At 40.3% G+C, this 25,476-nt stretch overlaps 1 protein-coding gene across 2 annotated transcripts; it reads right to left on the bottom strand.

Moving 5' to 3' along the window:
• Positions 1-6,684: 6,684 nt before the first annotated feature.
• On the bottom strand, positions 6,685-25,017 carry cltb (clathrin light chain B). Of its 2 annotated transcripts, XM_033029490.1 has the most exons (6): positions 24,764-25,017; positions 17,153-17,199; positions 15,967-16,084; positions 14,356-14,467; positions 11,804-11,857; positions 6,685-7,234 (listed from the first exon to the last, which is right to left on the bottom strand). In XM_033029490.1, the coding sequence occupies exons 1-6, from the start codon at positions 24,951-24,953 to the stop codon at positions 7,063-7,065; spliced, it is 693 nt and encodes a 230-aa protein (XP_032885381.1). In that variant the 5' UTR covers positions 24,954-25,017; the 3' UTR covers positions 6,685-7,062. The 2 variants fall into 2 exon arrangements, with proteins under 2 accessions (XP_032885381.1, XP_032885382.1); XM_033029491.1 differs by lacking the exon at positions 11,804-11,857.
• Between the last annotated feature and the right edge of the window lie 459 nt (positions 25,018-25,476).

Genomic DNA, 25,476 nt, shown 5'->3' with positions numbered 1-25,476 from the left:
AGTGAAGCAAGACAAGAGGCTGGAATCTTGAGCAAAAAACAAAATGCTGAAGGAACTCAGCTGGGCAGGCAGCATCTATGGAGGGAATAATCTTTATCACAAGCTTCCATTCTATACCCTTTGTGTTTGTTGGACTAAATATTCCCTGTTCCAAGTGTACCGCGGTACCATTCCCTAAGTTTCTTCCACATTGATGATTGCATTGGAGCAGCCTCCTAAACACAAGCAGAACTAGTTGGTTTCCTTAATGTTCGTATTAACTTCCACCATGCCTTCAAATTCACGCGGACTATACTGACACAGACTATCAATTAGGATGTTTGACTGCACTTCCTCCCACTTTGATCTTGCAAGGACGCAATTTATTGTGCTCAATTTCCTTCTGTTTCACAAAGACATGGCTCACCCCTGATATACCTGACTGTGCCATTCCAATCCAAGGCCTTCTCCCTTCACCAGATGGACCACATCGTGGCTTTGGGCAAGATTAGAGATGGAGGGATTCACCTCCTAATCAATACCTCTTGGTGCTCAGATGTGGCAGTCCTGGCGAGCTCATGCTCCCTGAATCTGGAATATCTTGACTGAATCTGGAATATCTTGACTGAATCTGGAATATCTTGACTATTTATTTGCTGAGGAAATTTGACTGTATTTACTGAGAAAAAGACAGTAGGACGGTGGAACTTGCGGCAGTCAATGGAAATGTCTTGAGAGCAGTCAGTGTTACCATCAAAGAAGTTCTGAAGGTACTATCATGTATGAAGGTAGACAAATCTCCAGGACCTGATCAGATATATCTGAGGACATAGTGGGAAACTAGAGGGGAAATTGCGGGAGCCCTGGTTGAAATTTACGAGTCATCCTTAAATATAGGAGAGGTGCCGGAAGACTGGAGGGTGGCAAATGTTGTGCCTCTATTCAAGAGGGGCTGCAGGGAAAATGCTGGGAACTATAGGCCGGTGAGCTAAACATCTGTAGTTAGTAAGCTACTAGAGATTATTCTGAGGGATAAGTTAAATAGGCATTTGGATGGGCAAGGGCCGATTAGGGATAGTCAGCATGACTTTGTATGTGGGAGGTCGCTTCTCACAAATCTTGAGTTTTTTGAAGACGTGACCAAAAAGGTCGATGAGTGCAGAGCTGTAGATGTTGTATACATGGATTTAACAAGGGTCTACATGGTAGGCTGTTCTGGAAGGTTAGATCGCATGGGATCCAAGGATAACTGAATGGATAGCAAATTGGCTTCATGGAAGGAAGCAGAAGGTGATGGTGGAAGGTTGCTTCTCGGACTGGAGGCATGTGACTAGCGGTGTGCCTCAGGGTTCGGTGCTTGGCCCGTTACTGTTTGTCATCTACATCAATGATTTGGATGAGAACATACAGGGCAAGATTATTAGAAAGTTTACTGGTGATACAAAAGTGGGTGAATTTTCAGATAGTGAAGATGGTTGTGAAAGATTGCAACAGGATTGGCCTGGTGGACTGTGGAATGGTTGATGGAATACAAGAGAGAAATGTAAGGTGTTGCATTTTGGGATGTCTAATAAGGGCAGGACCTACCTGCACAGTACATGGTAGGCCTCTGGGGAGTGTTGTCGAGCAGAGGGATCGAGGAGTGCAGGTGTACAATTCCTTGAAGGTCGAGTCGTAGGTAGATAAGGCAGTCAAAAAGGCTTTTGGCACATTGGCCTTCATTAGTCAGAGTATTGAGTATAGAAGTTGGGAGGTCATGTTGCAGTTGTATAAGATGTTAGTGAGACTGCATTGTGTTCAGTTCTGGGCACCATGTTGTAGTAAAGATATTGTCAAGCTTGAAAGGGTTCAGAGAAGATTTACGAGGATGTTGCCTGGACTAGAGGTCTGAGCTATAGGGAGAGGTTGAGTAGGCTGGGTCTCTATTCCTTGGAACACAGGAGGATGAGGTGATCTTATTGAGGTGTATAAAATCATGAGGAATAGATCGGGTAGATGTGCAGAATCTCTTGCCCAGAGTAGGGGAATCTAAGACCAGAGGACATAGGTTCAAGGTGAAGGGGAAAAGAGGAATCTGAGGAATAACTTTTTCACACAAAGGGCGGAGGGTGTATGGAACAAGCTGCCAGAGGAGGTAGTTGATGCTGGAACTATCCCAACGTTTAAGAGACAGGTACATGGATAGGACAAGTTTGGAGGGATATGGACCAAGTGCAGGCAGGTGGGACTAGTGTAGCTGGGACATGTTGACCAGTGTGGGCAAATTGGGCTGATGGGCCTGTTTCCACACTATCACTATGACTACTGTCCCTACCTTTATTTTGAGAGGACTGGAATACAAAAACAGGAATGTAATGCTAAGGCTTTAAAGGGCACTGGTCAGACTGCATTTGGAGCATTGTGAGCAATTTTGGGGCCATATCCGAGGAAGATTTACGAGAATGAAGCCAGGAATGAGTGGCTTAACATAATGAGCGTTTAATGGTGCTGGGCCTGTAATCGCTGGAGTTTAGGATGAGGGAGTACCTCATTGAAACTTACCAAATAGTGAAAGGCCTGGTTGGAATGGATGTGGAGGGGATGTTCCACTAATGGGAGAGTCAAGGAACAGAGCCTCAGAATAAAAGGATGGTCCTTTGAGAAGGAGATGAAGAGTAATTTATAGTGTCAGAGGGTGGTGAATCTGTGGAATTCATTGCCACAGAAGGCTGTCAGGGCCAAGTCAAGGGATATTTTTAAGGCGGATGGATTCTTGATTGGTTCGGGTGTCAGGGGTTATGGGGAGAAGGCAGGTGAATGGGGTTGGGAGGGGGAGAGAGAGGGAGATCAGCTATGATTGAATGGTGGAGTAGACCTGATGGGCCAAATGATCTAATTCTGCTCCTATCACTTATGACCATGAACTTATACCTGCTGTGGGAATTCACCTCATCCACGCTGATAGCAGTCTACATCTCTCCCCATGCTGATGTCAAGCTTGCTCTGAATGAACTCTCCTCTGCTACCAGAAACCATGGATGAACTTATTCTTTGCAGTTCGCTGACAAATGTCATACTGGAATCTCCACATTTGTTAAATTTAAGGAAAGAAAAACTCTTATTCTTATGAAATCCTTATGCTAAACCTAATACATGCAAAATCATGGATTTCTAGGCTGTTTTGTTACTGAACTATATGCATAGGGCATTCTCATGAAGCTTATGCATTACTATTCTGAATGGTAACTTTTATTTGGCAAGGCAAAGAGGAACAATTTTGAATTGACAAATTAACCACATTCACAACAAGCCACATCGAAAATAGATACATCCCAAAAATTCTAAATTATCACAGGGAAAATTAAAATCAGATCACATTTGGGCAATAGAGGGCCTCTTGCCCTCCTGCCCAGGGCATATCCTGATGTGAAACTAACAGGCATGCAGAATTTCAGATTTCTAGGTTGTTATTAAGCTATGCATGGGAAACAAGCATTCTATTTTATGATACAGAATGTCCCTGTCTTTCAAATGTTGGACTTGTAGTCCTGTAATATTATTTGTGCTCTGCTGCCATCCATTACAATATCATGGGGCCATGGTTACCATCTAGCAATTGTGCACTCTCCAACTAAAGGACAAAAATCAAATTGTGGACATCTGTAAAAGTGGAACTGTTTGTAACAAGGTATGCCTGTAAAGCTTTAAATGTTTGAAGATTTGGAATTGGTACCATCATTGTTTTTGCTAAGTTGCAACATCTTACATGTATATATTAACCTTACGAATTGCAAAATTAAGTCCACCAGTGCCTCTTCTTAGCAAAACAAGGTTCTTTGGAAAAACATTAAATTTCTTTCCTGCCCCTCTTTGGAATTCTTTCTCCTTGTGCCCCATGCCAACTTTAACTAAAGATGGTCTGCGTGGACTCGGGGGTCTGTTTCCTTGTATCAATCGGTCAACTTTAGCTTTGTGCATACTCATAGGTCGAGCTTAAAAAAAACCCAAAAAACCCCACTGATGACACATTTGACAAAACCCCTCCAAGTGTTAATTGGGAATACAATACAATTTATGCCGTTGAATTTTGATTTCCAAGAGGAACATTATGTACTTTTCACAATATGATAGAGATGTCTTGTTTTAGTTAAATTTTAGTTTATTAGGTTGTGTATATGTGTGTGTGTGTGTGGGGGGGGGGGGGGGGGTTGAAACATGTTTTTTTTGTCTCTTCGGGGGAATGCGACTCTTCTTGTCGTATCCCCCTTCTCTGCCTCCGTCTGCGCTGGGGCCTAATGGCGGAACTGGTGGCCTCCAACTGTGACCGAACTCGAGGCTCCAGAGGCAGAGCCAGCCAGGACTTACCAACGTGAGGCTGGCCGAATTCGGAGCTGAGGCGGCTTTCCGGTGGCGGTGGCCCGGCTTCAGGGCTGAGGCGGCATTCCGGCGTTGGCTACCTGAATCCGGGGCTCGGCCGTGGGCCCAGTGGACGACATCGTTGGGAGCTCGCAGGTCACAGGTTGGTGACCTGTTTCTCCGGAGCTCCCGCAACTACAACTGCGTCCGCTGGACTGGAGGGCGACATCTTCGGCAGCTTCTACCACCCCGGGCCACGAAGCTTGAATCGGCCCGTTCGCGGAGCTCGGTTGAGCCGCGGGACTTACTCACCGCGGGGTCACAACAACGGAAGCCTGGATCGCCTCAGCGCAGAGGGAGAACAAGGAAGGAAGAGACAGAGACTTTAAGACTTTTGCCTCCATCACAGTGAGGAGGTGCCTGGTGAACTCAGTGGTGGATGTCAATTTGTGTTTATTGTACGTTTTGTTATTTATTATAATATGTATGACTGCAGGCAACAAAATTTCGTTCAGGCCGAAAGGTCTGAATGACAATAAAGGAATCCAATCCAATCCAATTTATTAGTCAGGAATACATATGCCCATCATGGCTCAGGAACCATCTTGCCAACCTTCACCAAGACCAATCAAGCACAATTTACAGCAACCGTAACAATATTTCCCCAATTTATAGTTTAAAAATCAGGATTCAAAATTTGTTGCCGTTTTCAATGAAATATGTGTCTGAAAGGGCACGGCTGATGAATCTTGTAAAACAGCTCCATGTCATGAGAATTACTTGGTTTGTCAGTATTTACGAAATGAATTAGGTCACAGCATACCACTTGAAATGCTAATACAAATTGAGAAATGTTTTTTCATTGGCAAACCAAAAGAAATTGAAGAAGACTTCTAATATTAAATATCGTAGAGTATTCAAATCTGGAATGCAATTATACTAAAACAAACAAATATGAAGTTGCTTCCCTCTCCCTCAAAAACACATCTACAATGGTAGGTGAAAATGAAAACATTCGTTCAATTAGAAAATCTTAAATGTCAGCACCAATTTGCACAATAACTACACAGCTTTACTTCAAAATTAATGCCTGATTTTCTGTGATAACAGAACACTAGAATTGTGTTAACTGGCTCGTCAGGTTTCAAACATGTACGGTGAAACGGCTAGATAAAACTGGAATACACCTGTATGCTAGATTAACATGTTGCTGCACCCGATTCCTTTAAATGTAGAGACATATTTTGAACCAGCTATACCCATTGGGTACTGATACTTTCAAATAATTTTCCTCTGCACTAAATTCATTCAGAAAAGCAACAGCGTTTGTTGACAGATATAGCATTCATTCATTGCGTGTTAGGCTGTGCAATAACCAGAAAAAATCTCACTCTTCACAATGCATCTCTTCCCCATTAGCAGGTAACTTTGTTAGGTACTAAAGGGACTTTGCTGATCCTATTATCTTTTTAATCAATGAAAGCCACCAGCTTGTCACATGCCCTGGTTTGTGTACATTGTGGGAAAATTTGCAAGGAGCATTCTAAATGTTACTTCAGATTGCTTGACAATCCAAATCATAGAAATCTCCACCATAAAGCAACTTTGTACTGAAAAAAATGGATTTACACAAAACTGATTTTTACTATATTATTTGATGGTGCAGCACTTGATTAGAACCTTTTAAGAATGAGATCTGCACTAGGCCCACATTTTAATAGCATAAGAATATGGAAACACCAGGTAGGCCTTTTATTTCAAGCCTGTACCCTTATTTGTGCTCAAGTACATATCTTCACCTTTGCTTCACGTATTTTTTGGCTACAGAAAATCAGTGACAACCTAGCATAGTCTGCTGGTTAGCAAATTCAAAAATCCCACCACACTTTATATTTTCCAAAACTTAATTCTTGAAAGGTTTTGCTGTTAATAAATGGTCTTTAACACTACAAGTAGCAAAATAAATCCCCATCAATAACATATACTTTAATAGCAAAGCAAATTTCTGGAAAAATAGTTCACGTGATCTCAATTTCCCTTCTTCTAAGTTTTCAGAAAATATATTCTACAAGTTCACTTTCAATGTATGGTCTTGAGAGCATAGTAATGGAATGACCTCAAGAGATCACTTAATTGCATTTCAACAATGAGAATGAAAATGGAATGATTTAAAAATCAGTCTGGAACTGAAAAACCTCAAGTTATGATCAAGACTAATTGTAAATTTAAGGATATTGCTTAAAATACAAACATTTGGCACACCACTCTTCCCAGCAGTCAAATCTATTTTGAGCATAAACAGTTTGAGACAGACTGATTATCTGGAAACTTATGCATTAGCACAAGGAAAAACAAGCAAATAAGCAAAAATGTTTTAATATTTAACCTTTAATGCATAACAGTGTAGTCAACATGATTTTTTTAAACCAGGGCCAATAGATTCCACTCATAATTCATGCATAAATAATCATGTGATGCAGCACAAGGACAGTGTAGGGATATCAATAATTGAGAAAGTTAAACATTAATGAGAATCGGGAGTGTATGAGGGCAACAATTTTACCTGCCTGCCCAGTAACCCAAGGCAACAAACCACACGAACAGTTGGAAAATAATTAAACTCAGATTTTGTAATTTACATTGGTTTGGTCCAACAGGAATGACTAACACCCATCCTTCTATTCTAATGGCCATCAATGTTTAGGATGCGATTAGAGCAACAAGAAAGCCCACACTAATGTGGTGTGTCTAGCGGACTAAAGGCGACTGCTTAAGTGATATCAGTACAGAGCGCATACGCGATACATCCTTAGACTGCTTGCTGGTTTTGGGATTGAAATCACAAAGGCGTGCTACTCGCTCCCATTCTGTTCCAGGTGTATCTTCTTCACAATCCTGGACAAAGGCCTCTTCCGCAGCTCTGAAATGATAACCAAAAATGAGAAACCAGCATCACATTTGCTACTGTACATTCAGTGAAATTAAGTGACTTACTAAAACGTTAATGCAAATTTTAGCTACTGCTGCCAATTATTCAACAAATATATTAAATGAGGGCACAATTACATCGACAGGAATAATAATAATAGATCACAGTACCCCAAGCAGCTATTCAACAGCAATTTTAGACAAGCTAACCAATAACTTGGAGCTCATGGCCAAGCTTACAATTTGTCCCTTTCCAACACAATGCTTCACTAGATGTTCAAGCAAGGGTTAGAATTATTCCATCCGTCTGTAAGGGTTCTGATGTCATTTGCAACAACCCTATTAACAATCTAGAATGATCAGATATTTCAGTCAGCACTAAGGAGTAAATTTAGAATCTTGGTTGCATGTCATAGAAAACAACTGCATAACTTTCAACCATAATCACCAAATAAACTCAAACTATAACTCTTAACAAATCAAACCAGCAGAATACAAGGTTTTAGTTTTCCAAACTCATGTCACAAGTGCTTTGCTGTTCCAATACAAAAGTTAAGCATGATCATACAAACTAATCAGTTTGGTTCGTAGAATTTTTCTACTCCTAAACATCTGCAAATAAAATTTATTATGAGGGCTCGCATCTGCCTGTTCATTCGAAATCAAAGTCATTGAGCTGCATTTCATCTGTTGACATGCAAATTCATAAAGTGAATGAAAGAATGGGTTGTCAATAGAAAAGTTACCATGCAACTTGATGGAACACATCTTTACACCTAACAATGAATGAGGAAAATGTTGAATGTGAGTGAACATGAAATTTCACAAATTACAGCCAAAGCAATAAAAATTGTTGGATCATGTACCGTTTGCCAAATCACACAGCTCGAGCTTGAACTCTCGATTCAAAGTTTAGTCTAACAGTTAAGTTCAATCGGCCACTTCAGTGGAAATTTCGTCATCTTTTGCCAAAGGGAGGAAAGACTTTCCAAGGCAGGCATTCTGCTTCCCTGGATGGAATACTCATTCCAGTCACAATACCTATCAATTTAGAAAATTGTTAGGTTTTCAAAAGATAGAAAAGTTAGAAACAATATGTAGCAGAGTTCATAGCTCTGGCTTCGAGGCAACGATCAGATTAACAAATTCTGGAAGCAGTTAGTCTTGTTACTCCACAGAAAATCCAGGCTAAATTTTCTTTGCATTCTAAAGATCCATGATAAGGATCAACTTGGACAGATGTGTCTGAAAGTAGATTTAAGATTAGATACAGAATAGCAGCTTGAAAAGCAGAACCAAACTGAGATGAAGTTTAATAAGACATCTTTACACACAAACAGATCAAGTAAATCTAACTTGCACTCGCAATAACAATGAGGAAATGAGATGAAATGCAGACTTGTCAAAAAAAAGGGGGGGGGAAATCACATCTTCACTACAAATATTTTAAATTCAAAGTCTGAGTCTAGCTGTTGGCAACCAGAAGTCAAACTGAGCCTTGATGTTTGACGATGTAGCTAGCATTGTTGTTTTTGACCATCACATTGGGACAATTCTGAGAAACATAAATTTCAGGCTTATGTATTCTTTTCTCTTATTTTGATCTTTGCTTTATGTTGCTTCCATTGTCATTCTGGTCCAGAGAAAGCTAAAAAATCAATCTATTCTACCTGTATGATGAGATTAAAACCAAGAACACTGTCACTATTCACTTAGGCTTCAAAAATTCCATTGTTTTAAATCACGCATAAACCATAAAGAACATTTAAAATTTGATAGGAAACTATACTATAAAAAACACAAGCCTAGACTGCACGAGTAGGGATTCATATTCCTAATCCACTTCTCACCTACAACCCACTCATTTAAACGTTTGCATTACTTCATTAACTATCGTTATTTGTACATCTTACAGTATCTAGCCCTAAATATAGAATGCTATAATCACTCAAACTTTCAAACACTCAAAAAATCCCCAATGTTTCTACTTAAAATGAGCCACAAATCTGGATTTAATTTCCACTAGACCAGGTGCTGACCCGTTGGGCCCCATCCTCCAAGGCAATATTCCACCACTGACCCATAGCTCCCAACTGCGCAGGCACGGCTGAGGGGTTCCCATTGTGACACCAAGAGATCCCCGTTGAGACGGCAACCCTCCATCAACTGCCTCTCTTCCTACCCCTATCCGCATCCATTCCCCCTCATCCCCCAGCACTCCCTCCCCTTCCTCTTCTTTCCCCTACCCTCAAGTCACTCCCTCCCTCCCTCCATAACCCCTCTCCCTACCTCCTCTCCCTCTATCTTCCTGCTCCTGCAATCCACACTTCCCCTATCCTACTCCCCCACTCTCCCTCTACCCCCCACTATACCTCCCCTACCCCCCTCTCCTCTTGCTCTACACCCCCCCCCCCTCACCTCCCCCACTTTCCCCTCCCTCTCCTCTCCCTCAATCCCCCTGCTCCCCCACTCCTCACCTCCCCCCTATCCCACCCCCACAATGAAAATCACAAAGTTTTTTTTTTTAATGAAACCTCCCCCCTATCTCCCCCTCCCCCCCTCCACAGTGAAAACCGTAAAAAAAAATTGAATTAAATTCACAATGAAAATCGTGTTTTTTTCTTCAAAGTAACCTAAACACAATATTAGCTGTTAATGAAAATGGAAGAATTTGGTTAAAATTGAGTTTTTTTGAAAAGCGTGATTTTTTAATGTAAATGAGATTCGGGATCCCATTGTGACGTTGAACACGGCTGACGGGCAGGGCAACTGGAAAAATAGTTTGAAAAGTGATTTTTGTAAATTTAAAATGTCAATAACTTGTAAAATATCTGAACTAAACTCGTTTCACTCACACCCCGGGACAATGGCGAGTAAGGTGGGCCATAAATTGTAGCATTATCGTGTACCGTTTTGGGATATCACGCACACAAACAAACAAGATGGGAGTTTTAGTAATATACTAGACCAAGTGCAGACCCGTTGGGTCTGTTCCCCCAAAGCGCGGTTGAGGAGGGGGGGGGGACGGGGACGGCATGCAGCGTTACACACATTAACAACCCCCCAACACACACTAACTACCCCCCCGCACTCACACTAACTACCCCCCTTGTTAATATATTATTATTAATTTGCTCCTTTTACCCCATAATCGGCCTATCTACTGACGCATAGCCCCCAACTCACAGGCGCGTCCCGAGAGGGAGGGGGTGGGGGTTGAGAGTGAGGGCAGAGAAGATGAGGACAGGGAGGGGGACAGGGAGGGGGAGGGGGAGGGGACGGGGAGGGGAGGGGACGGGGAGGGGGAGGGGAGGGGACGGGGACGGGGAGGGGGAGGGGGAGGGGACGGGGAGGGGGAGGGGACGGGGAGGGGGAGGGGACAGGGAGGGGGAGGGAACAGGGAGGGGGAGGGAACAGGGAGGGGGAGGGAACAGGGAGGGGGAGGGAACAGGGAGGGGGAGGGAACAGGGAGGGGGAGGGAACAGGGATTAAATGAGTGGTGGGGGGGGTTGGAAGGAAAGGATTTTATTAAAAAACGTGTACACAAAAATGTCCAAATGTTTTGAGGAGTGGATGATTGAATGTAAAAGTGAAATCGCTAGCGAAATGGGAAAAATATGGGATAGATAGCCGCCACACCCTTCCTATAGCAAGTGGCCCAACTGTTTAATGCCATACCTTAATATTGGAATTTACTGCAAAAACTAATGTCTAGCATTGAAAAGTAATTTCAGTAGCATGGAGGAAGGTCTGAAGTTGAAATCTGCGTCAGGACTTTTTAGAGTAATTACATACAAGGAACAAAGTTTCTGTGGATGTCAAAAATATAAAATGAAAATGCTATTTAATATTGAAAAGAATTGTTCTGATGAGAACTTAAGAGTCAAAGAAACAATGCAATGAAGTTGGAATATTGATTGAAGAATATTAGCAGTCTACTGTTAATGCTATATAATGCAACAGAGGACCTATAGCATGAGCTCCATGAAAGAACTACTTTCAATGCCAAGAGCAAGCCTAATTGGGATGGGGCAGGAAGAATGTTTGTGAATGACTAGTTTTGTTCTGATGCAGGATATTGACTTCCCTTTGTCTTCATAGATACTGCCCAACCCAGTGTGTTCCTCCTGCAGCTTTTTTTAAAACTAACCATGTACATTTGTATATTAGCTATTACCCGTGCCGAATACAAAAGAAACAAGAGATTAGCTGGCATCCACCACTGCTGAATCAACAAATATCTCTGTCTAGAGGAACATGCAGGTTCAGTAATCCTATTAAACTAGCTCCAACACCTTGTCTAGTTTTACCTGAACAGCTGCTTAAGGCACTGGGGGTAGATTCAAAGATATGGAAACATGTTTTAACATTATAACGGAGAGAAAGTTTTGCTACAGAATAATTAAACTACAAAATTAAAGCTGGTAGTCAAATATTATTCTAATCTAAATATTAGACATTGCAGTCTTAAAGTACTAGGTTTGACTCATTTGAAAATGTAAATATTTTAAAAGGCGTTCTACTGCTAATGTGCAATTAACAAAGAAAATAGCCAACATACACGTAGCCTATCACATCAGCGAAGGACTGTTTGTAGAAAGCTTCGTCAGCGATCCTAGTGCACATGCATGTTAGTCCAGAAAGTGAACCGGCAGATCAACAGGAAAGGGAGCACAGAAGTCGCAACAGGTACAGAAAAGACAAGGAATAAAAAGAGGAAGGACAGTGTTAATATTTTTAGTAAGTATTTCACCTTTGCCTGGAATAAAGCTAGGAAAATAGTTAAGTGAAGAAAATTTCCATTACAAATCTGCAGTTCAATTGTGCATTGTTAAGACAATCTAATTCTGGCAGTCTAAAGTAAAGCTAATTTTACAATGGTCACATTGCATTATGGACTGTGAATCCAGTCACTATTCAGTTCAAGTTATCAGTCATAATTTAACATTCAAATTAGTACATTCAATGTTACAAGCATGCTCTTTAAATGTGATATTTGCCCAAAAAGAACAGTGTAAACAAACTTCAATAAAAAACATTTCTGCAAAATGTAGTTCAAATTGCAAAAAATACAGCTGAATCCAGTTGTGAGGAATCAAATCCCCACCTCTAAATTTTAAAACTTACTTCTTTAGTCTCCATATTGAATTTTTTTAAATCGTGACAATATTGTTTCTGAAAAGCTCTAACGTATTCAATTAAGCCGCTTGCTTGAAATGTTTAGTGTCAAAATAGCTTTGAAACTCTTAGGCACTCCATTTCAGACTGTAATTTTTACTTTAAAACACCCTAATCCCATATTCTTTGTTGCTTTATCTCAAGACTGCATTTTAGCAACTAATCATCTGCCACCGGGCTTCCACCCAAATTTATCTGCCGTTTGTGAGAAAAATGCAATCTAATGCAAAAATAACTGCAATCATCCTCAAAATATTTGCAACCAACAACCACTCCAAAGACACAACATTCCTGTGTACATGATGTACCAAATCATGAGGAACAGATAGGATAAACGCACAATCTCCTGCCCAGAGTAGGGAAAATCGAGAACCACAGGACAGAGGTGTAACACGGGGGGGGGGGGGGAGAGAAAGGGGAAGGAGTAGATTGAATAGAAACCAGAGGGGTAACTATTTATTTTACATAAGGGTGGTGGGTGTATGGATCGAGCTACCGGAGGAGGTAGTCAAGGCAGGTACTATCTCAACATTTAAGACACATTGAGACAGGTACATGAATAGTATAGGTTTAGAGGGATATGGGCCGAATGCAGGCAGGTGGGACTAGTGCGGATGGGGCATGTTGGTCGGTGTGGGCAAGTTGGGCCAATGGGCCTATTTCCACAATGTACGACTCAGACTCGTAAAGTGTAGTTGCCAGAATTGGCTTGAACAGCAGTTTAAGTGTTTAGCATTATTCTTTTGTATTCATACTCCATGCCTCCTCAAAACTTCAAGCACCATTTTTAATGGCCTTGATCGTCATCTTCAAAGATTCATGCATCTCATTCTGCAGATATCCAAGATGGAAAGTTAATTAAATCCAAGTAGACAATTGCATAAAGCTCAGAACAGAGGATGAAAAATCCAGTTCTTAATGATCACGCATAGTTATTTGATTTTATCCACGGTAGACAAAAATGCTGGAGATTTTATCCAAGTACTTGCATTGATTTAAGTTACGATGCCCTGCAAAATACAAGTCTTAATTTGTTTTATAATGTTGACATGAAAATTAAAAATATTTCTGAGAGCTCCGTACAAGAAACACTAAATTTTAAATAAAATTGTTCCTTTGCGGTTGCTCGTATCTGTAAATGAATTTTCAAAGCAGATATGCTTGGTCAGATGGCAAACAGGAGAAATTTGAATAAACTACTTTAAGCACTTCAAGGTATAAAGTAAAATTCCAGGGTAATCAAGGCCATTGTTTAAAAATGCTTCTTTCCCTGAAGCAATGACAGTCAAGGACTAGAAGAGTGAGCCAAACAATTTATAATTGTAACAGTAACTTTTGTAACACCTTCACTCAAAATTGTGGCCTCACCCAGACTAGTTAGAACCCAATGTTACATGATGAGATTGTGCATTGCTGCAATCTATTCCTCAAAAATGCACTGTATGTCTGCTGTGCATAATAAGATCTATAACTAAAACTAACATTACAATGCTCTTCCAAAAAATATAATCTTACTTGTATAAGGAAGATGGAATAGAGATTACCATCCAAGCTTCACAAATAAAGCCCCAAAATATTACGCTATTTAAGTTGAAACTCTTGATACTTCCGTACTAACTGGAATTAAATGAACATCCACCTGGATTAAAGCATTTCTAGTCAAATTCCATTTGGAATAGCCCATACCATTAAGCATCAAATATTTTGGTTAAGCACCAAAATATTTTTTTAATACAAGTCAATTTTGAGCATAGTTAGAATTGTGCAGAATTTTTTTAATTTCTAAAGTAGACCCACTAGCTTAGTTTATAAGAAATTGCGTTGGAAAAGCAACTAACATCTCATTTAGAATTAGGTATTCTACAGCCATTTGTGGTAGCAAACCTATGAATTAGAATTTTCAACAGCTGAGATTAACTTTAAACATTACCATACCTGTTATTTTTCTTGATTTTCTCCAATTGCTCATTCTGTCGAATATACCATTCATCCAGTTCTTTTCGTGCCTTCTCTTTCCATTCCAATTCGGCTTTTCGAGAAGCAGCATCTGATAAAAAAAATTTAAAATGACAACTTAGACTTGACAAACAATGGCTTGTAATTGCTCCATTCAGTTTTCCTCTACATTTCATGCAACTTCACAAATACAATGCTTAATTTACAAGGTGCCTATTCCTTATGGAATCCTAGAGAAAGTGATAGTCTGTAGGAGGGCAAAGGATCAATAGGAGTTATAATAACAGGAAAATCTATGCAGGAGGTTTGGTGGATTTAACACCCAGACCCTCACATTATGAATAATACCTTTGACTCGTGCGACTGCGTATTTTACCAACAGATGCTAAAATTAGCAATGTGGCTCACAATGAGAAAAACACGAAAACTACAAGGACGATACCAATTTTTTTTTGCTTCATATCTCCAGATTGGATTTCAGCAAATTGATGGGACCGCAGTAGATGAAAAAGTGATTAGTCTGGGATTGCTTTGTTTGTAGAAAGCAACCCCAGCATGGCCACTTTTCTGGGGTTGCTTTCTAGCAGGAAGATCAATTAAGATGAATAGATTTAACTAAACAAAATTGAGGCTTAAACTTTGACAGAGTTCAGTAACTAGGGGAGCAAAGTAATTGGAAAGAACAGGGAAGTTGAGAAAATATTCAGGAATTGTGCAAGGATACAACAATTTCAAAAATGGAGGCAGAAGCACACTTCCACAACATTTACTGAGTGGCTACACAAATATTAGACCCATAACACACTACAGAATGAGGAACTTTGTAATCTAAACAGCTCATTTGTTTGGCTGCCAGGGCTGTTTGTTAGCTCATGATGCAAATTTATACGAGTAAACATCAAAAAGTGAACACAAAATGAACTGTAATCACTTCTGAAACAATACCAAGATTACTATTAAAGTGCATGAGCAGAATAGTTTACTGTAAACAAAGTGAACTTTTCTACAAAGCATAAAAATGAAACACCTGATCAATAATTAGTGCTGTATGCAGACTTGAATACTTCCTAAACCCTGCACACCACAATTAGATGCTGGAAAAAGCTTCAAAAACATGGCATACGGGAACACTCAAGGCTCAATTCCTACAAACCAAAAACCCTACTCAGCCGAAACAAGCATAAACAAACCACAGGTAACAAGTTGGATTTTTTTGTTTTGAGGATTGTAAGTAACAGATAATATTCCATTACAGCAATTTAACTAACTAAAGAAGTTTCAGAGTAAAACAGTAGGGAAATTTTCATGAATCCAATCTAAAAGAATAGTGGTCTTTAGTTAATGGAATTAGTTACTTTTCTCCAAAATAAATTGTATTTATAGTTAAAACATTGTTAATTGTCATTGTTAAGCATTTATAAAGCATTGTTGATTCTCTCTCTCCCCCCCCCCCCCACCCCACACACACACACGCAGAGAACTATTGGAAGTTTTTAATTCTCCCACTAGACATAAATGGTTTATACATTTTCATTTTATGATTAACTTGAGACTAATGTTACTAATGCACACACAAAAATTACATCTTACCAAGGTTTTCTAGACGAGTTATCTGTTCTTCTCTCCATTTTCGAATGCTTTCTGGTTCCTGACTCAAGCGGTCTGCTCGAGCTATTGCTGCATAACTGTCGCTTGGACCATTTGATTCCTGTATTAACAAATCATTACAAGTACGACTCAGTCTCTGTTGATGGGATTGCACTTATCAATTCCTGTTTAAAATATGCATGGCCAATTCTGCCAAATGTTTTATCTTCAGATTATGTTTGAATTAAGCATAGTATTAGTACCCAGAACATTCTGATAGGTCCGATTAGAGTTTTTATTCTCTTCATTGAGGCTTCACTGGTTTCTTTTCCTAGTTCACTGTATGCTGCACCACCAAGATTTGAGACATTAAAGTATAAAAACCACTGGTATTATATTAAGTGATTTGTGACATCATTTCCAAGTGATTTGTGACATCAGAGTCACTTCAGAAAAACTCAAAATGATTTTCTTAATTTCTCCTTGTTTTACATAAGTTGTCATTTTGCCAACTTTCAGATCAGATCAAGCTTACTGCCCAATGGGCTCTACCTGTAAGACATGTTAATGTAATTTTCTTTACAATTAACTGAATACCTTTCCCCAAACTGAATTACTTCTCTGAAACATACCATTGGAAACTTAATGTGACCATAACCGCAAACATTTACTTATAAAAATTAAGCTTCAAAATTGTGCTTCCTCTCACTCCAGGTAATCAATAATGTACCATGGATATACACTAGAATCCAATTTAAAGGTCTCAATTTGCAGTCAATGATGACCCACAGTAAGACTATATTTAGTACGGTATAGATCCACAAGCATCCATTCATGCTCCCAAGGTTGTCTGATCCTCAACATCAAGATCTTGCATTATATCACAACTTCATATATTGAAATCCTTTGTGGTGGAAAAAGCCACAGCAAGCAAGCAAAAATGTTGACATTCAACCAAGCTTTAAAAACCACTATAGCATAGACCCAAAATTAGAACATGCTAACATTAACACTCAAATTAAAAAATATATTTATATTCCAGAGTAATTAAGTCAACTAAAGATTAGAATAACTTGAACATGACTAATCAAATGAATGCAGACATCCTTTCTGCACAAGGTCAACACATGTTGTTAAAGCAAATTCTTTACTTAAAAAATTACTGTAATTGAAACATTTTCACACTAACCTGATATACTTCTCCATTAACTGCATTAATTTCATCTTTAAATTCATCTAGGGGGGAAAAGATATAAAGTTGATGCAATGATACACATCGACAATTGTACAGAAAATGTACAGGTTGCATTTGAAGTACAAGAAAGTCATACCATCCAATTTATCAGTTTGTATGCCAAGATTAGAGACCAAGCATCCGTGTCACAGCTTTCCACATTTATCTGCAGGTGCGTGACAAAAGTCATTTGATTGGCAATAACTGTGCCATTTAAACCACACAACCGCAGTCCAAAAGATTTTGTCAGTATTGAACAAAATATCTACATCTGGCTATCTAAACATGCAAATCAAAGCATTAAAACGAACCTCTCTTGAAGGGAAAACAAGCAAAATCCTCAATAAAATACAAATTTGAAGTTATTTTTTATATTTCAACTGAGAAATATGATACAATGAGGGGAAACATGGCTAGTACCCAATCTAAGGTCTGTAATTTAAACCTATGTCATCAAGATACTCTTTAAATTATTTAAGGCAGACTGCTACATTTCATTTTGAAGAAGTCAGAAATATCCAGAAGCATTAAGAGAGACAGCATTTTGATCTCATAGAAACATAGAAAATAGGTGCAGGAGTAGGCCATTCGGCCCTTTGGCCCATTCAATATGATCGTGGCTGATCATCCAACTCAGTATCCTGTACCTGTTTTCTCTCCATACCCCCTGATCCCTTTAGCCACAAGGGCCACATCTAACTCCCTCTTAAAAATAGCCAATGAACTGACCTCAACTACATTCTGCGGCAGAGAATTCCAGAGATTCACCACTCTCTGTGTAAAAAATGATTTTCTCATCTCGGTCCAAAAAGACTTCCCTCTTATCCTTAAACTGTGACCCCTAGTTCTGGACTTCCCCAACATCGGGAACAATCTTCCTGCATCTAGCCCATCCAACCCCTTAAGAATCCTGCAAGTTTCTACAAGATCCCCCTCAATCTTCCAAATTCTAGCGTGTACAAGCCGAGTCTATCCAGTCTTTCTTCATATGAAAGTCCTGACATCCCAGGAATCAGTCTGGTGAACCTTCTCTGCACTCCCTCTATGGCAAGAATGTCTTTCCTCAGATTAGGAGACCAAAACTGTATGCAATACTCCAGGTGTGGTCTCACCAAGACCCTGTACAACTGCAGTAGAACCTCCCTGCTCCTACACTCAAATCCTTTTGCTATGAATGCTAACATACCACTCGCCTTCTTCACTGCCTGCTGCACCCGCATTCCCACTCTCAATGACTGACGCACGATGACACCCAGGTCTCGATGCATCTCCCCTTTTCCCAATCGGCCACCATTCAGATAATAGTCTACTTTCCTGTTTTTGCCACCAAAGTGGACAACCCCACATTTATCCACATTATACTGCATCTGCCATGCATTTGCCAAATCACCCAACCTATCTAAGTCACCTTGCAGCCTAGCATCCTCCTCACAGGTAACACTGCCCCCCAGCTTCGTGTCATCCGCAAACTTGGAGATGTTGCATTCAATTCCCTCATCAAGATCATTAATATATATTGTAAATAGCTGGGGTCCCAGCACTGAGCCTTGGGGTACCCCACTAGTCACTGCCTGCCATTCTGAAAAGGACCCGTTCACTCCTACTCTTCGCTTCCTGTCTGCCAGCCAGCTCTCAATCCACACCGTGTGCCCTAAGTTTGTATACTAATCTCTTATGTGGGACCTTGTCGAAAGCCCTCTGAAAGTCCAGACATAACACATCCACTGGTTCTCCCCTATCCACTCCACTAGCCACATCCTCGAAAAATTCTATAAGATTCGTCAGACATGATTTACCTTTCACAAATTCATGCTGACTTTGTCCAATGAATTCACCACTTTCCAAATGTGCTGCTATCCCATCTTTAATAACTGACTCCAGAATTTTCCCCACCACCGTTGCTAGACTAACTGGTCTGCAATTCCCCGTTCTCTCTCTCCCTTTCTAAAAAGTGGGGTTACATTAGCTACCCTCCAGTCCTCAGGAACTACTCCAGAATCCAAAGAGTTTTGAAAAATTATCACTAATGCATCCACTATTTCGGCGGGTACTTCCTTAAGTACTCTGGGATGCAACTTATCTGGCCCTGGGGATTTATCGGCCTTTAATCTTCAATTTACCTAACACCACTTCCCGGCTAACCTGGGCCTCACTCAGATATAGTCCTTCCATCTCTAAATAAATCTAAAGCCTATTCTCCATTCCTATCTGACCTGTGCATTCATTTTCACCCCTTTCCTGCCAAGTTGCCCATCTGAGTCTTTATCTCACACTTCATTGAAACTTGTGCCTGAACCTGATACTCTTTTAAGGAATTGTGTATGACACTTAGTAACATCTCCTTGCTCCCTTGTCTCAATCATCTAAGATTAGAATGAGAGTTCCCTTTTAGGATTTCAAACATAATAATTGGGTTACTTATTCAAGTTCATTCCCCCTCAAGCACTCTTTGAACTCTGCCGTGTTCCTTCAAAGGCAAAATAAATCTCGTTACATTTTCTAGAATGTCCTGTGTGGTGACTTAACATTCATTTATCTTAACAACTATAGACAACACACCTTTCAGCCTAAATATTTGTGATGACAGGTGGTTTGGTTTGTTCCGATACGACCTACACCCTTGAGCCTTCTTCAATGGCATGGATACCGAAGAGAGTGAGAGATTTCCATGCAAAGTTGATGAAATAGCCAAAATAGAGCTTGGAGCTATAGAGGAAAATAGAACTAGGGGGATCCCTATGGAGAGAAGGCAGGGATGGGATATGGAGTTGGATGATCAGCCATGATCATATCGAATGGCGGTGCAGGCTCGAAGGGCCGAATGGCCTACTCCTGCACCTATTTTCTATGTTTCTATATGAACATTTAAAATCAGAGTGAAAAATTTGAACTGATTTGGAGGCTAGGAAGAATAAAATTAATCCTATGTTGGTTACTTGTAAAACAGATACTTGCAAAAATAATATAACAGGATTACACCATTATGAGTACTTAAACCCACTGCACTATTAAATATTATTTGATTTTGACCTTTGCTGCAGTTTTCTCAGCACATGACACTTCCCCCACTCCCATGAACAAAAATATTAAGCTCACGATTAATCTCGATTCGGCTTTCACAGCTCTCTAGAGCTCCACTGATTCGCAACTTTCAAAGAAAGCTCATCTTCCTAAACAGATAACATTCATTCTGAATCTTGGGTTAAATTTATAACCATAGGATGCAAACTGGAAAGCTGTACAAGTCTCAAATCTGGAGGTGACAGAAATAAGTATGGTTTAACATTATGCAAAAAAACCCGACATGGAACCAAAGAGTCAGTTCAAAAGATGCACCGATTGCAAACATTTTGCTTTGATGAATTTTCAGCTTGTTGAGGCGCAGTTGTGAATTGGAAATAAGACTAGAGCCTGGTGGCCACATATGTGCAATGGATCCCAATGCAAAACCTATACCAATGTCAGGCAAATACAAGCATAACAGTACTTATGAATATTTGCCTGATAGTTAACAGCGAGTGCAAGGTCAGAAACGAAAGTGAAATTTATACCTGTACTCCTGAAGGGCATGTCGAAAATAATACAGCTCATCTCCTATAATTGCTTTTTATAAACATAGCAAACATTAAGCATTAATAACATAGTAATTAACAAAACAAAAAGGTTAGTCACAGCTGGGTTTACCCGGTTGGAAGTACTAGAATTTTAGAAAAGTCGCAACAGCATATAGAATATATGAAGGTGGATGCAAATCACCTAGACGAGAAAAACAAATTGCTGGTAGAATTGAGATTAGGCAGGATCCATTGAAAGAAAAACAATGTTTCCAATCTGGAACCAGTCATAACTAAAATTAACTGTTTTTCTTTCACAGATGCTGCCCAACCTACTGAATTTCTCCATCACATTTCAGATTTGCAGCTTTTGCATTTTTGTCTTTCAAAGCAACTACAAATGAGGCTTTACTTATGTCAATAGACTGGAGAAACTCTCATTATTTTTCTTTAAGTTAAAAAGGTAGAACTGATCCATGAGGTATTTGAAATAATGCATGGCACAGACTTATGGCAGATCAAAACCAGCATCATAGAATCATAGCAAATGTTGAGAAATATATGTCATTCCCTAAAAGGAAAATGCCATAGCTGATCACAAAAATTGACAATGATTGCAGAAAACTGCAGCACAAGTGATTTGGGGGTCACACATAAAGCACATTCAGGTGTAGCAGGTAAATTGGGAAAAGCTACTGAAAAGCAGAGTTTTATTTGGAGGTTGGAGTATCTGAGCAGGGAAGTTGTACTACAAATATACATGATGCTAGCGAGAACACGTCAAGTACTGAACTATATTCACCCCTTACGGAATGAAACATCACTAGCTGCAGTTTAAAGAAGTTTCACTGGGATGAATCTGGGAACACGTTTTGAGATTGAAAGGTTGAACAGAATGCGTTTGGAGTTGAAGTATAATGTCACTGAAAAAGATACTTGGGAACATGACAAGTACAGGTAGGGGACTTCATTGAAGAGTCTAGGATCAGAGCAAGGGGTGGGGTGCTAAGGGTTCTCTTAAGAACAAGGAAGAAATTATTCGAAGATAGACACAAAATGCCTTTATTTTATTTGTATTTTTTTTTGAAGTGTTTCGCAAAAAGCATCAAGTGGCTCAGGTCTGGAAGGCACTGCCAAGGATAGTAGCAGACTTAACTACAGAGCTAGTCCAGTCCAGAACCAGAGGCCACAGTTTAAGAATAAGGGGTAAGCCATTTAGAACAGATAAAAGGAAACACTTTTTCACAGAGAGTTGTGAGTCTATGGAATTCTTTGCCTCATAAAGATAGCAGAGTCAGGGGATATGGGGAGAAGGCAGGAACAGGGTACTGATTATGGATGATCAGCCATGATCACATTGAATGGCGGTGCTGGCTCGAAGTGCCGAATGGCCTACTCTTGCACCTATTGTCTATTGTATACTAAGAATTTTAAAGGAAAAAAATGTAAAATTACAGGGAAAGGACAGATTATTGGGACTCACTGGATTACTCTTAAATTGAACCATAACATACTCCACCAGCCAAAGTGACTCTCACTATTGATGGTTTGCAACTAAACGTTTTGAACACTTGGCCTCTTGGCACAATATGGCCACAAAACACAAGCAGATGAAGGGGGTTGGAAAGCATTACACACAATTAAATACTCCAATGGACATGTGGTAAATCTAGTGATACTACATCTAGGTAACCTCCATGGGGCCATACAGGTGAAGCAAGATGGAAGAAACACACACGTCAGAAAACAGCTTTCAGTTTATATTGGCAGGGATGAACAAATACCATTTTTTTTTTAAAACAGTACCAGTTAATCACTGTGTAGAACTGTCATTTAATATGTTGCAATTTGCGGGTAAATTGTATAACTTTCAGGATACAGTCAAAACATCAAATAAACGGCTTAATAGCTTACTCAACAAACCTTGAAAATTGTAACCTTCCCAGTGTTAAGCTAAACATAACATTAAATATGTTTTATCTGCAAACTAAACATGAAAAATGGATTTTACAGCATCTTTCGCTCAATGTGTCTTTTAAAAAGTAAGTGTGGTGATGACACACACACACCTTTTAGGAGGCAGTAGCATAATGCTTTGTGGCCCTTGTTCAACTAAGCATTCAGAACACAGGTCATAGGCCAATGTTTTCTTTGCTACACAATCAGCAATGTTATGGTTACTTCAGCAGAATGTCCATGCAGAGGAAGACCAAGGAAAGCATGAACTTAAATGCTGGAGTTAATGATTAACTCTTGGCAAAACAGCAGAATATTTAGTTTATTCTATTGATAAGCAAGGTCTGTAACAATTTAAAATTCATGAGCTCAAGTTTTCCTTCAATAAAGCAATACAGATGAATGTAGGCTCACCGTTTCAAAAGATTTATTAAATGCCTAAAACCAGTCCTAAAATGAGCAATGTAGACACAAAGAACTACATATGCTGGTTAATACACAAAGGGACAGAGTGTGGAATAACTCAGCAGGTCAGGCAACATCTCTGGAGAACATGGATAAGTGACGTTTCGGATCAAGACCAAACTTCAGATTCAACTGAAGAAGGGTCTCGACCGTCACCTATCCATGTTCTCCAGAGATGCTGACTGACCTGCTGAGTTACTAGAGGACATTTTGTCACTTTGCCTATTTGGAACAAATTAGGAGAGCCACTCAAGCCAGTTTTGATATTGATGACCACCACGGCAAAATTTGAATATCAATCCACTTTCCTTTGCTAACTGACCTTTGCTGTCGAAAATAAAACTTTATTCTCAACATAAAATTGTAACATTTGCCTGTGCTGTAGTGGTTCTACAACTGATTTAAAGCAGTGGAAGGCAACCATTTATATTGGTGTAACAAACTAAGTAGTTGGAGGAATAATAAATATCCACACGGCTGCTCTTCAGGTTACCCTGCTGTAAAATTGCAGAGAAGACTTGGAAATCATAATTCATTTTCACATAGAACTTCATCCTTTACATAAAAGTTGAAGTAGTCAAAGATAGGCTAACTACATTAAAAGAACTCACATATTTAATGTGATATAAAATAGAAATTTAAACTTACTACTAATATAGTGGGTCAGTCATGTACAATATGGCATAGCACTCAAATAGTCAAACAGCATAAACAAACTGAACAAATGTACTTATACTCACCCATCCAAAGGTTTGGTATATTTAAGTAAAGTAATGTATAGGGCATAAATCAATCATGGTATTTATAAGATTAGTAATCCATCAAATGACAAAATGAGCAACTTTCTCAGTAAACTGGTGGTCGATTGCATGTCACTAAAACCATGATACAAGGACAACGTATGCTCAAGGTTGCGAATCCTTGCTACACACACGCTAGGAACACCGAAAGGGCGTTAACGTAATTCCTTTGAACATTAAAAACTAGTTGAAGTGCAGAATCAGCAAACTCTACGGAATTAACAAAGTATTCAAACATTCAGGCGGAAGCGACGTCCTTCGCCTGCAGTCTTAACATAAGCAAATTTGGCAGGAGCTCTGGAGACACTACGCGGGAAGCACGATAAAATTGCAGTCGTTTCTCCGGTCACTAAATGACAGATGCACAATAGGCTACTTCTCTTTCGCAGCGCCAACGCGGAAAGTCAGGGAAGCGACGCAGGAACTCGGCTCCTTTGCGGAGTAATTAGCAATGTCATCTCGAGTGACGACGCTGCCGGAGCTCAACTCGCAAACCACCGAGCGGTGTTTCGCCAAGTTGGGAGACGACCCCCGGTTTAGACCGCTATCCCAACCCGGAGAGGGTTGTTTCAACCCAGACAAGCGTCGCTTCACAACACTGCTCGGTTTATAGTTTAAATAAGTGGAAATACTTCTGGTCCACTTCACGAGGGGGGAAAAGGGCCCAACATTACAAAAAGGCACAGCTGCCAGGAGGCGCCTGGAAGAGGAGGAAGCTGCGGGCAGCCGGACTCCACGCCCCGGGCCGGGTGTTGCCCCCGAATCCCCGCAACTCCCCTCACTCCGCTCACCTGCAACATCGTCCGGGTGCGGCGGCAAGGCCGACGGCACCTCCCCGCTGTCCAGGATGCTGAACCCTTCGTCGTTCTCGATGCCGGCGATCTCGCTCTCCTGCTGCGCCAGGAAAGCAGCGGCCGGGTCCTCCTCGGCGCTGCCCGTGGTGCCGTTGTCGGAGGAAAAGAAACCGAAGTCTTCTGCCATCTTCGACGGGTTGCTGCCACTGAGCGGAAGCGAGACGCGACACACCGGAAGCTGCCCCGGCTCCCTGACGTCACCCTTATCCCGCCGCCGGCACCCGAAGCCCCGCCTCCCTCCCCGCACGTGATCATCCCTGTTGTGCAAAGGCTACATGGCTCTAAAGATGCACTGCAATGTATTGCTCCACTCTACTTTAAAGTGAGAGCATGTTAGACAAATGAAACTGTTCCTCAGAACTGAAATAACCAATTCAGCAGAGTTGAGACAAAGGTAAAGGACTGCAGGTACTGGAAAGACTAAATTCTGTGGAGAGTGACATAGAGCAAAGTTCCACATCAATAACTTTCAACAGAGTTCTGATGGAAGGTAATAAATAAATTCTCACTAAAGTGTTGGATGAACTACAAAACTGCAGCTGATTTACGTAAAAGGCAAAATTTGCAGAAAAGTAATGTAGTTTTTTATTAATAGTGATACATTTTGAAAGTCAAATTCAGTTGCCATATTTATTATAATTGCTTAAACT

This window comes from Amblyraja radiata, chromosome 11 (assembly GCF_010909765.2).
Source record: "Amblyraja radiata isolate CabotCenter1 chromosome 11, sAmbRad1.1.pri, whole genome shotgun sequence".
In the NCBI taxonomy this organism is placed as follows: Eukaryota; Metazoa; Chordata; class Chondrichthyes; order Rajiformes; family Rajidae; genus Amblyraja; species Amblyraja radiata.
Note: the sequence above shows the minus strand (reverse complement) of the source record. Positions and strands in the feature narration are given on the sequence as shown.